Source organism: Salmo trutta, chromosome 1 (genome assembly GCF_901001165.1).
Source record: "Salmo trutta chromosome 1, fSalTru1.1, whole genome shotgun sequence".
Lineage (NCBI taxonomy): Eukaryota > Metazoa > Chordata > Actinopteri > Salmoniformes > Salmonidae > Salmo > Salmo trutta.
The window spans coordinates 33,725,173-33,738,008 of NC_042957.1; the positions used below are offsets into that span (position 1 = coordinate 33,725,173).

The following is a 12,836-nucleotide window of genomic DNA, read 5'->3' on the forward strand; positions in this document are numbered from 1 at the left end:
CGAAAGACATGGAACCAAATCAAACTGTGGAGAAAGATGGTTTCAGAAAGTTGATTCGAACTCTAGACCCAAGAGACAAGATCCCGAGCCGTAAAAACTTCAGCAAAACATGTCTACCAGAACTCTACACAGAATGTTGGGGCAGAGTTGCCAACGAAATCCGTGACGCTGCATTCTTCTCTACCACAGCCGATTTATGGTCAAGTTGGACCAAAGAGCCATACATAGCCTCACGATTCATTACATTGACGACAACTGGATGCTGCAAAGCAAATGCCTTCAGACCTCTTATTTCCCAAACGACCACACCAGAGAAATAGTTGCAGCTGGGCTGAGGGGAGGCACTTTCAACCTGGGGCTTGAAAGAGTCGCGTCAAGTATGTATGACTACCGACAGCGGATCGAACATGGTCAAGGCATTGGAGCTGAACAAATGGACAAGACTAGGGTGTTTCGGACACAGGCTACACATTGCTATTGGTAAGTTTCAACATCCAAAACACACAGAGCTAGGTAGACAAATAACGTAACTTAAAAACAACAATTTAAAATAACTTATTGTATTCCTTATCTGTTTGAAGTTATACTAGACTGCCTGTTGCTTCTTATATGTTAAGCCGACTATATTATAGATTTGCATAGCTGTGTGTATATATATATATATATATATATATATATATATATATATATATATATATATATATATATATATATATATACACACATACACAGCTATGCAAATCTATAATATTTGTAAATGTGTGCAACATTGCTTTTATTTAATATTGATACGTTAGGCTATGGTTTCAGTATATTCATTTTTTTTCTCTCTTTCAATAATAAATAGCCTACTCAATAAATGATCCCATTTTCTAAAGCAACATAGCTCTCAATCACAACAGTTGTATGTAAATCTATAGATGGATTCAATTTGTAATTATGTCCAGTGTCCATGCTGTAAGTTGTTGTAATTACAGCAGATGCAATGTTATTTCTATTGAATAATTGTGATAAATATGTAAATCTTTTTCACCTTTTTATTTTTCAGAGAAGAGAGTCCAAAACGAACCTTGGGTTTCCCAGGCCACAGGAGTGTGCAAGAAAGTGGTCAGCATATTTTCCTACTTGTGGAAGAAGCAGAAGGCCCTGACAAGTACACAGGATAAACTGAGCCTGCCCCTCCACAAGCTCATCACGGAATCCCCGACTGTATCTCGACTGCAGATGATGGAAAGAGTCCTGGTGCAGGAAAAGGCCGTCGCACAAGTCCTGGCAACAGACAAAATACACGGCACCCTGCACCCTCCTGGCAAGACAGTGAGGTCTTTGAATCCATCACGGCAGCACCTCCAGGATTCCACAGGATTTTTAGAATGTTATTTATTTAACCTCTATTTAACTAGGTGAGTCAGTTAAGAACAAATTCTTATTTTACAATGACGCCCTACCCCGGGCAAACCCTCCGCTAACCCGGACAACGCTGGGCCAATTGTGTGCCGCCATGGGACTCCCGATCCCACACAGGATCGAACCAAGGTCTGTAGTGACGCCTCTAGCCCTGAGATGCAGTGCCTTAGACCGCTACACCACTTGGGAGCAAATGCCCTGTCAGGAGAGACATACGTGAGTGTGTCGTATCTGAAGCCGGTCCTCCATTTGTTCAAGACGGAGGTTCTGAAATCAAATGATGGCGATGACCGGTGTTATGCGGAAAAAAGACTGCACTTCTTATATTTGGCAGGAAAAAGTCAAACAAAACAAAAAAAAGTTCACATTTTCTTTAAATCCTGAGTGCATTAAATATTTGTATTTAATTCTACTGCATATTTATTTAACTCGTATAGCTTTTGTTTCATGTTTGCACAGGTTTACCACAGAAGTAAAAAAAATATATACAAAAATGTGCAATGCCCCCTTTGTTTTTATAAGGTTCAAAGCAATATTTTGTCATTTATTAACTTTGAAGGGCTCATGAAATGTTTTTTGTTTACAGTATATCGTTATCGTCCGGACAGTGGAAAATATTGTGATTTGAATTTTTGTTTGTATCGTCCACCCCTACAATAAATATCTTGATTCTTTTTTTTTTACGTTTGAATAAGCTTTGTTGCACAATTAAAGGTCAAATATGCTGCATTTCAAACAGTCAGCAATAATCGAATGAATTCAGGGCGTATAAAATTAGACCTAGGCTAAAATATAAGCCTTCTATTTGCTTGCTAATAAGGTAGAACAGTTGAACTAATATGAATACATTTATATTACATTTTAGTCATTTAGCAGACGCTCTTATCCAGAGCGACTTACAGTAGTGAATGCATACATTTCATGCATTTTTTTTTTTTGTACTGGCCCCCCCGTGGGAATCGAACCCACAACCCTGGCGTTGCACACACCATGCTGGCGTTGTAAACGCCATGCTCTACCAAATGAGCCACAGGGAAGACTGGGTGAATAGACCCTCCTGTCCGTCTCAACTGTTTGAACAGCATAGCCTGTTCACTTTGTTTAGTTGTTGAAATCAAGTGGCCTACCTCGATAAGAAGATGCTTATTTCTCAGAATGACAATGAGTTGCCAATTCCTTATATAAATTAATATTTTTATGCTCATTGCACATTTATAAAAAAAACCCAGACAAGACAGCTAGTATATAAGTCTGTGGCTAAAATGCTGCTAGCAGTAGCGCGTCAGAAACTGAGCATGAATTTTCCACAGTCATGTTTATTGACACTCCCGTTTTAGTAGGGTCTGCTCTGTTATGAATGTTGGGAGTTGCGACATATAAAAAGAGTATCGTTCTCCTCTATTACAGAAAAATAATGTCTTTAAGTATTTCGGTGTCCATATGACCGATTCTGTTGGCCCAAACCTCAAATGCAAATAGCAAGTTTAAACTGCTTCTTGTCAGAGAGCAAAAAGTTATCGTTTGTTGTTGTGAGTGGCATGGGGAGGGGCTTAGTGTCTGTGTGCGAGTGAGAAGGTGCACAGAAGGAGCGAAGGAGATGAGACCAAAAATACATAAACGCTCATAAAAACAGGGAAAAAATTTACTTTTTGATTCTTGCGATACAAGCGTTTGGAACATCGCGCTGAAGCATAAATTCAAATAAATCGAATTAATTCTATATATTGGCCTACCTACTATGTAGGTAATAAAGTGCCATTTGGGAAGCAGCCATACATTTGATGAATTATGACAGTGGGGATTGGGAAATATACAACTGCAATATTGATGTTGGTTTTCAATTCTGTTGACTCTTGAGCGGTTTTCTCAGTGGGGCATGAAACGGAGAACTGGTCCATCTTCAGAAGATACATGGAATTCTACGTTCTAGAAAATAAACTCACAGAGTTCCATGGTAAGATGTCACTTTTACTTTCTCACACATTTCAACAGAGGAAGTATACCTTTTTGGCTTTATTTCAGTCCTGTGGCTGGTGGATGCAGACAGAACTTTTTTCATTTTTGACACTGTAAATGTCACTAGTAAATTGACCTTGTTCGCTTTTGCACAGGCTCATTTGCAGATGCACAGCTTCCCTCGAAAAGAATTATTGGACCAAAGAACTCTGAGTTCTTGTCATCCAAAAGGGAAGAATTTGAGGAATATTTGCAGGTAATCATTCATAGGCCTGTTGCTCTGCATAATGTGCAGTAACTGTAGTGCATTCAAGGCTTTAAACAACAATCAATCAAATTACTCTATCTTCATCTCTCGCTTTTGGTGAGTCCTGTGCATGTGCGTATTTGTATTTTGTGTGTGTGTGTGTGTGTGTGTGTGTGTGCATCTGTGCCTGCATCTGTGCCTGCATCCATGCCTTTATCCGTGCGTGTGTTGGGAACAGAGACTGATGCAGCACCCAGAGCTAAGTAACAGTCAGTTGTTGGCAGACTTCCTATCGCCTCACAGCATGGAGTCTCAGTTCATGGACAAGATGTTGCCTGATGTAAACCTCGGTATGGAGCATTTTCTAACACATTCATACAGTACATCATTAACGTCTATGGAGCATTTTCTAACACATTCATACATTATAACACGAGGAGGGCTAAAGATGCCCTGGAGAAGTACATGTTCTGCGTCCCAAATGCCGCCCTATCCTCTATATAGTGCACTACTTTTGGCCATGCATTCATACAGAATTTATAGGACTAAAAATGCCATGGTGAAATACATGAGAAGTTCATCATTGATTAGCTATGTAGCTCCATGTGGATCTGTGTTGATTAATTGATTTTTATTCCTTCTCAGGTAAAATATTCAGGTCTGTCCCTGGAAAAATTATAAAAGAGGTAAGAGGCATTTTTCCAGTGTGTTTTAATAGTAGAATATCTCTTGGGCTTCCGGCCAATACCAATATATCAATGTTATAGTTCATCTCTGAGACTCAATTTAACTTGAAAAGGAAGTAGATATGATCAGACAATATTCCGGCTCAGTCGACTGATATTAATCGCAATGTTCTGTCTTTATTTTCCTCTGCATCGCTGCCTGCCAGAAAGGACAGAACCTGGAGCCCTTCATCCAGTCCTTCTTCAACTCCTGTGAATCTCCCAAAGCCAAACCTAGCAGACCAGAGATGACCATGCTCAGCCCTACTGCTGAGAAGAACAAGAAGGTGAGGCTAGGGTTGCACAATTACCCACAGTAATAAAAAAAAAAATCCTAAAGTAGGGTCACATTTTCCCCAAATTCCCTAGTTTTACCTTTACAATTACTGTGCGTGCCAACGGTGCAAAACTCCCCATTTGCCCTGGGACCACGTACACACTTCACAGTGAACACTAATTGTATACATCCCTCCCATCAAGCTCAGATATATCTAGGGATGTGTCCTGCTTCAGTGGCCAACCTTGACCAATGTTCCCTCTAAGGCTTGTTTTGAGATCAAAGCGAGAGCTGCATGTAGCCACATGTGCACATTTGTTCATATCCTTTGCTAGTTAGGGAGTTATTAGCCTAGTTATAGATAATTTGTAGTCAGCAATAGGGGAGTGATTGCTTCCTACAAGAGCATCTTTGAAAAGTGAGTCGGGTAAAAAGCTTTTTCTTGTCTTAAAGGGGAGGTGTTGTATTTTGAGACAAATCAAATCAAATGTATTTATATAGCCCTTCTTACATCAGCTGATATCTCAAAGTGCTGTACAGAAACCCAGCCTAAAACCCCAAACAGCAAGTAATGCAGGTGTAGAAGCACGGTGGCTAGGAAAAACTCCATAGAAAGGCCAAATCCTAGGAAGAAACCTAGAGAGGAACCAGGCTATGAGGGGTGGCCAGTCCTCTTCTGGCAGTGCCCGGGTGGAGATTATATCAGAACATGGCCAAGATGTTCAAATGTTCATAAATGACCAGCATGGTCAAATAATAATAATCACAGTAGTTGTCGAGGGTGCAGCAAGTCAGCACCTCAAGAGTAAATGTCAGTTGGCTTTTCATAGCCGATCATTGAGAGTATCTCTACCACTCCTGCTGTCTCTAGAGAGTTGAAAACAGCAGGTCTGGGACAGGTAGCACGTCCGGTGAACAGGTCAGGGTTCCATAGCCGCAGGCAGAACAGTTGAATCTGGAGCAGCAGCACGGCCCGGTGGACTGGTGACAGCAAGGAGTCATCATGCCAGGTAGTCCTGAGGCATGGTCCTAGGGCTCAGGTCCTCCTCCTCCTCCTCCGAGAGAATTAGAGAGAGCATACTTAAATTCACACAGGACACCGGATAAGACAGGAGAAATACTCCAGATATAACAGACTGACCCTAGCCCCCCGACACACAAACTATTGCAGCATAAATACTGGAGGCTGAGACAGGAGGGGTCAGAAGACACTGTGGCCCCATCCGATGATACCCCCAGACAGGGCCAAACAGGCAGGATATAACCCCACCCACTTTGCCAAAGCACAGCCCCCACACCACTAGAGGGATATCTTCAACCCCCAACTTACCATCCTGAGACAAGGCCGAGTATAGCCCACAAAGATCTCCGCCACGGCACAACCCAAGGGGGGGCGTCAACCCAGACAGGAAGACCACGTCAGTGACTCAACCCACTCAAGTGACGCACCCCTCCTAGGTACGGCATGGAAGAACACCAGTAAGCCAGTGACTCAGCCCCTGTAATAGGGTTAGAGGCAGAGAATCCCAGTGGAGAGAGGGGAACCGGCCAGGCAGAGACAGCAGGGGCGGTTCGTTGCTCCAGAGCCTTTCCGTTCACCTTCACACTCCTGGGCCAGACTACACTCAATCATAGGACCTACTGAAGAGATGAGTCTTCAGTAAAGACTTAAAGGTTGAGACTGAGTCTGTGTCTCTGACATGGATAGGCAGACCATTCCATAAAAATTGAGCTCTATAGGTGAAAGCCCTGCCTCCAGCTGTTTGGTTAGAAATTCTAGGGACATCTAGGGTTATCTTTGTTTCTTGGGACCTAGAACAAGCATCTCTGTTTTGTCCGAGTTTAAAGACAGGCTTGAATAAGCTAAGTAGCCAATAGGCAAAGTGTAGCATAATATTTCTGATTCTTTATAATAATGTAATGGGAACAAGAATACATTTTATTTTGTAAAGTGGTTTAATTTTCAGTCACCTTCCTTGTCTAAAGGACAACTGCATAAACAGGTTAATGTCAAGCCCTACATGTTTTTTTTCAGAAGTCTCCTGGAATGTGGGCCTACATTGAACACCAAACATTGCCTGTTACTGTAGGTTGAATGATAGAACAGCTATTTCTGTGTTAAAATGTTATGGGATGAATTTACTCCATTGTTTTTGATGGTAGGCCCTTCTGGTAGGCCTACATTATGATCAAATAGCCACAGTAGCCTACTTGACCTCTGTCTGAAACTAACTTAAAGTGGGTACAGCCTCAGTGTTCACAGTAAACGAGCGCTGGATTTGCACTGCATTTTCACAACGTACAAGCTTGTGCTCAGCAGACCTGAAATTTGCTCAGTGCCGAAAAACATTTTGAAGGAGCATTGGCCTTGACCCCAACTAATAAATTAAAACAATTTATTTTAACTCTCAGGCGCTTTTACAAATTACCCCACGATGAATGCTGGAACCAAATATTTTAGTGTCTTCCGTTTAAAAAAATATTTTTGTCACAGTGTCAAATACTTAGCTCTGCTCTTTGACAGGATGTGCTCATTTCAGTCACAATGATAAATATTTGCATGTTCCTTCCACTAACCATAATGAGAGAATGTTCCGGTCATTCCAGGGTTTAGCACTTTTGAAAGAACATATTCCATGGAAATGTTGCATGTAAAATCTCAGATTTAAATGATTAAGTAAGTGTGTCAGACTGTTAGTTAGAAACTGCTTTAACTGACTGGTTTGATTCACTCTGAACTTCCTTGAAAGACTGAGTTGTGTGTTTTGTAGTCTTTCATTTCTCGTCAATATAAAAGATTCCTATCTCCCTAGCTATTCACTGACCTGTACAAAAACAACGCTAACCTGCCCGAGGGCCTGGAGAAGAAACACAACCGGAACTGCTTTATGGAGGTGATCTCAGTGGAAGGGATGTATGACTACATGATGTTCATGGGTAAGTGACCAGGCACCAGGGAAGAAGTAGTCCCCTGTGACTGAACCATGATTTGAAATATGGTAGTCACACAAATAAAACAAACATCTTGAGCATAATACGGCTGTCATTAGAAGTGAATCTAGTGAAAGAATATGGAGGGTTTTAGTATTGCCAGTGATGGCCACTACAGTACATGTAATGATATGAAGGTTGTAGGTAGGCTTGTGACTGTAATTGAATAGCCGTGTAACTGACGGTAATGAATTAAGTCCAACATGAAAGTAAAATAACAGTCTAAACATTTTATTTAGGCCTACATTCATTTTAGTATTTACATTTTTTTTTTATGAACTTTATTTTCATGTTTATTTTTTTTTATTTAACCTTTATTTAACCAGGTAGGCTAGTTGAGAACAAGTTCTCATTTGCAAATGCAACCTGGCCAAGATAAAGCATAGCAATTCGACACATACAACAACACAGAGTTACACATGGAATAAACAAAACATACAGTCAATAATACAGTAGAACAAAAGAAAACAAAAAGTCTATATACAGTGAGTGCTTATGAGGTAAAATAAGGGAGTTAAGGCAATAAATAGGCCATGTTGGCGAAGTAATTACAATATAGCAATTAAACACTGGAATGGTAGACGTGCAGGAGATGAATGTGCAAGTAGAGATACTGGGGTGCAAAGGAGATGTAGATACACTTGACCTAATAGCGGGAGTGTTTACTAATGATTATAAGGAATTGTTTCTGTACCTTAGTATGTCTATTAAACGTTTTACATCTCCTATTTCCATCTGTCCTTTGATGCTACAGCAGCTAATCACTAGATGAGCAGGAGTGTACAGCATTATAGGCTATGACACTTGAGTAAACAAATTGCTTGATTTGTGGAATTTCTTGTTATACAATCCACGTTTTTGTTGTTTTCTAGTAAATAAATCGGGTCTTTTAAAAAAGGTTTGATGCGTTTGACTATTCATTAGTTATTCAACAGCAGTTGACAAGATTAATCTGGCTCTGAGGCCTAGAATGTGTTAATGTTGTGCAAAAAAATGGACAATGCGCCAATCCTCTCCAACCTGGTATGATATAATAAGAATCTTTATTTAATTTATAGACTAATCAACGCTGATCAGGCCCGGTCCTGGCTGATATGCCACCCTAAGCGAGACAACAAAAAAATGCTGCCATCCTATCCCTGCAAAGTAGAATAGTAGCCTAAGCTATACAGTTTCGTCCGCAATGCACTTTTATGAATGCCCATGTGGTAGCCAACCATTTGTAAAACCGCCAATTTACCATTAATCCCTGTCATTTGGTTACATTAATTTCTGTTAATACATGTATCAATTACAGTAATTTCAATCTCGGAGTGGAAACGTTGTTTGCGGAGTTCAGAACTTGCTACAGAATAAAGTTTTGGTTGACTTCCTGCCATTGTTTACGTGCACCATGTGAGCAATGAGCATTTGTCTGGTTTCTCTGTCCTGTTAATGTTGACGGAGCGTGGGCGCCTAAGCACGCATAGAAGTACCTAGCCTGCTTCTTGTAAATAAATAGGCTATGTTGCGTGTATTTATTATTGCAATTGTTTTTGTTATTTAAAAGATATAAAGACAGGTGGCAGGTGCTTTTAACAGGGGTGTGTGAGTTCGCTGATTCTCTCTATAGGCCTATATGCCCATTCAGAAGGTTTCCTAAAGTAGCCCATCTGGACTATCTCTTTTAATAAAAATCAAATACTCCTGTCATGATTTAATCTTGTAAAAGGCCTATTTGCTTTGATTGATGTGACTTTCTGCAGCTACATCATTTTTCTCATTACGGCATCCTCTCTTTGAAGAACATATGCCAATGCCATCTAATGACAGCAGCAGGTTTTGTGACGTTATGCGAATATTTCGGAAAAAGTGGGAGAAAATCCATCAGACTTTATTTGAATCGTTTTGTGCATCAAAATAGGATCTGTATATAAAAATAAATGGTATGCAGAAAAGCCAACACAAGGACAAAGTAGGCATATATATTTATTTTGTCTCCATTCATGTTGTCAATACGAAAATGCGACACACTCTCCAACCTGGCATTTCTTAATTTGTTGATTCATATTTATAAGTAACCTGAATAATAATAATAATAATAATAATAATAATGAAAGGGCATGATGATAATAACAAAGTGTAATGGCTTTTTAAAATGGCTTTTAATTAAGAACCATATTCATGCAAGCAAGTGTACCAACAGAATTGTGACCGTCACAGTGCTAGTTGTAGGAAGGTTTGCATGTCAGGACTGTCAGACCCACACCGGTTACCCAGCCATGATTCTTCTCATTGTGTTTGGTGCTGTGTTGAGAGACTGTGTTTGTGACAACTGCCCATGTAACAAAATACATTTGATGAAATTATTGTTTGACCGACAGGTCGAGTGGTGTTCCACATGCCAGACTGGTTGCACCACATCCTGTCAGGGGGACGGATCTTGTTCAAGAACACGCTGGAGGCCTACATGGATAACTACATCCAGCACAAACTGGACATGATCCTGCAGGAGCACCATGTCGTCTCTCTCGTCACCATGCTCAGAGGTACGGTGAATGTGTGCGTTTTGCTTCAGTAATGTTTCCTCCTTTTATAAACCTTTTGACTGTTTTTGATCCCCGACCCCTCCTATTTCCTTCTTAAGGCTCCACCAAAGGGTTTTAGGGAAATACACACAATCACTGTAGATGTGCTGTTCCACTTCAGTGCTTAGCCAATCTCACTATGTTGTTGTTGTGAATTCCTGTCCATTAAGTTCTGTAATTGCCTTGCCTTGATCCACTTCTCCCAGACTCATGATGATGTTTTCTGCCCAATCTTAGATGCTGTGTTCTGTGAGACCAGTGAGGAACTCGCTACAGGAGACAAGCAGAGAAGAGCCAAGAAGGCATTCGAAGAGATGATTAATTATTTGCCAGGTTAGACCCAAGCTTTTAGCCTGGTCATGGCATGACACACATGATATAAGAAAATATAAGCACCCACCAAATTGTTATTATACAAACAGATTGGAACTCAGGCTACCAAGCATTGGCTGACAACTGATATTTTCTCTAGTATTCTTTTGCCGTATTCATCTGCTTCCAACTGTTGCACAGATCCAGTATGCACTCTCTACACAAGATATCTAGCTCTCAGCATGATGGATTCATGTCTTAACCACAGTTCATTAGCCACCAAGCAAGTTCCTTTTTGTTACATTGTGTTGACAAATTACATCCAGACACAGAGAATAGTTTTCTCCAAGCTCAGATATTTTCAATTTCATCATTTCAATAAGTCCCATTGCCTGTGCATATGCCCCTATGGGCCCTGGTCAAAAGTAGTGCACTATAAAGGGAATTGGGTGCCATTTGGGACACAACCTGTGTCTGGTGAACACTCCCTGATTTTATTATCAGTTTCATTCTAATCTCTGGAAGCCTGGTCCTACTTTCGAAAGCATGTCCTGGCAGAAACGCTGCATGTTGAACAAGTGCAATGGCATCATCCATGGAAATAGTAATAATTTGATGGAATCACCTGCCAAAGGTATAGTTGTTTTTATGGATAAAGTGGGCCTCAGTTGTACTGTATTGATGTCTTTCTGTCTTTTCACCTCATAGACTTTGTGGAAAAGTGCATCGGACAGGAGGCCAAATACGAGGGCATCAGGCTTCTCTTTGATGGTTTTCAGCAGCCACTTCTTAACAAGCAGGTAAAGCTGAAAGCCAACCAATGAGACAATTTTCTCTGCAGCCAAGGTCTCATGGTGCATTATCTGTTTTCTCTCGTTTTGCATTATCTGTTTTCTCTCGTTTCTGTCCTCTGCCCCTCAGATGACTTACGTTCTGATGGATATTGCTGTCGAAGAACTGTTTCCAGAGCTCAGCAAGGTAAATTCCTAAGAATCGGATACACAGGCCAACCATGTATTTTCCAAATTATTTAGACATTTACGACACGCTTATTTATAAAGTAGGAAGGTACCAGGATGTAGTTTGTGTACCTTCCTGCGGATACCGTGATAATGTTGTCTATTCAGCAGGGACAGAGAGAGCCATCGGCCGATAATAGCCAGTGGATGTAGATAACAGCACGCTTCCCTGGAGCAAAAGTGCAATGAAAATTCCAATGTCTCTGGGATCATATCGACATTCCAATGTACAATAATAAAATATATTTATTGATTTTACTGGGTGGTCAAATGTCATTTTATCTGGCTTAAATAATTCCTTGCCGGCTGCACCCAGGTCCATCTTGATGTGTCAATGTAAGAGGACTGTTATCCAGACCGTATGGTAACTATGGTTTAATTTGTGTATTTTTACAGCAGAGATGCAGGCTGGAGCAATAAGCTGAGCTTAGACCTGTGGTTAGGGGCATGTTTAGTTTCTCACATCCTAGTTTAAAGTCAGCGTCTCAGTTTTCTAAATTGAGGTTGTGTCCTGCATCTGACCTAATACGAGTTCCATCTGCCCTCCCTTGGAGTCTTGTTTCTCCCACTGTGAAAAGGAGATACTTTCCGTGGTAATACCATGTGCATTCCCAGTCCACTGGTGCCAGCCAGACAGTTCTGATCAATGGTGAGAGCCACACCACTCACACAATTGAGTTACTGAGGGATTTCATATTGTTTCCTTTTTGAAACGCTACATTAGATGGAATGAGGCATTGTACTTTTTTTTGCATGAGAGCCAGTTCAAGATCAGCTTTTAAATCACATCAGAAATATCTGCTAGACAAACATTGACACATCTGTCTAAATGTACTGCTACCAAGCTTATTTCAACATCACAACTAAGCCACATATAAAACATGACATTTCACAGAGGCTATTTACAACTGAGAAAAACTCCATTTACATGACCTCTTTGTATTTCTCTAGAATTAGAGGGGGATTTGAAACAGGCTAACCAACTTTAGACCATCCTATAAAAAACGGTAGTATATCGTTCATGACCGTTGCTAATTTGCCCTGTAAAGAATTCTATAAATATTTACAAAAGGTTGATCACCAACTCGTTTATCTCCTTTCGAGATACCTCTCTGGTCCCAAAGAGCTTTAAAACAGAGCTCGTTGTTTGTATATCTTCTCCCATAAACTAATGCTGGTTAAGCAAGCATACTCTGCCCAGTGCTGTGACGGCCCTGAATTTTCCTGAACCGTCTGTGCTTCTCCTTCCAATAGGGCGCTTCCCTTTAATTCTTAATTAAATAGTGCTTCTCCTTCCAATAGGGCGCTTCCCTTTAATTCTTAATTAAATAGTGC

General features: G+C 40.6%; 1 protein-coding gene across 6 annotated transcripts in view; it reads left to right on the forward strand.

The window, feature by feature from the left end:
* The window catches only part of snx14 (sorting nexin 14), a 30,494-nt gene extending 18,735 nt beyond the window's left edge, over window positions 1-11,759 (forward strand). For 3 of the 6 annotated variants that reach the window (XM_029754249.1, XM_029754280.1, XM_029754256.1), the window contains 11 exons: window positions 3,266-3,361; window positions 3,519-3,619; window positions 3,849-3,960; window positions 4,256-4,296; window positions 4,503-4,622; window positions 7,426-7,549; window positions 9,967-10,131; window positions 10,408-10,503; window positions 11,191-11,282; window positions 11,404-11,460; window positions 11,610-11,759. In XM_029754249.1, the coding sequence (XP_029610109.1) occupies window positions 3,266-3,361; window positions 3,519-3,619; window positions 3,849-3,960; window positions 4,256-4,296; window positions 4,503-4,622; window positions 7,426-7,549; window positions 9,967-10,131; window positions 10,408-10,503; window positions 11,191-11,282; window positions 11,404-11,460; window positions 11,610-11,654 (1,049 nt within the window). In that variant the 3' untranslated portion in view covers window positions 11,655-11,759. The remainder of the gene's footprint in view (window positions 1-3,265; window positions 3,362-3,518; window positions 3,620-3,848; window positions 3,961-4,255; window positions 4,297-4,502; window positions 4,623-7,425; window positions 7,550-9,966; window positions 10,132-10,407; window positions 10,504-11,190; window positions 11,283-11,403; window positions 11,461-11,609) is intronic. The other 3 variants (XM_029754272.1, XM_029754286.1, XM_029754265.1) reach the window with 2 other exon arrangements.
* The last annotated feature ends 1,077 nt before the right edge of the window (window positions 11,760-12,836 follow it).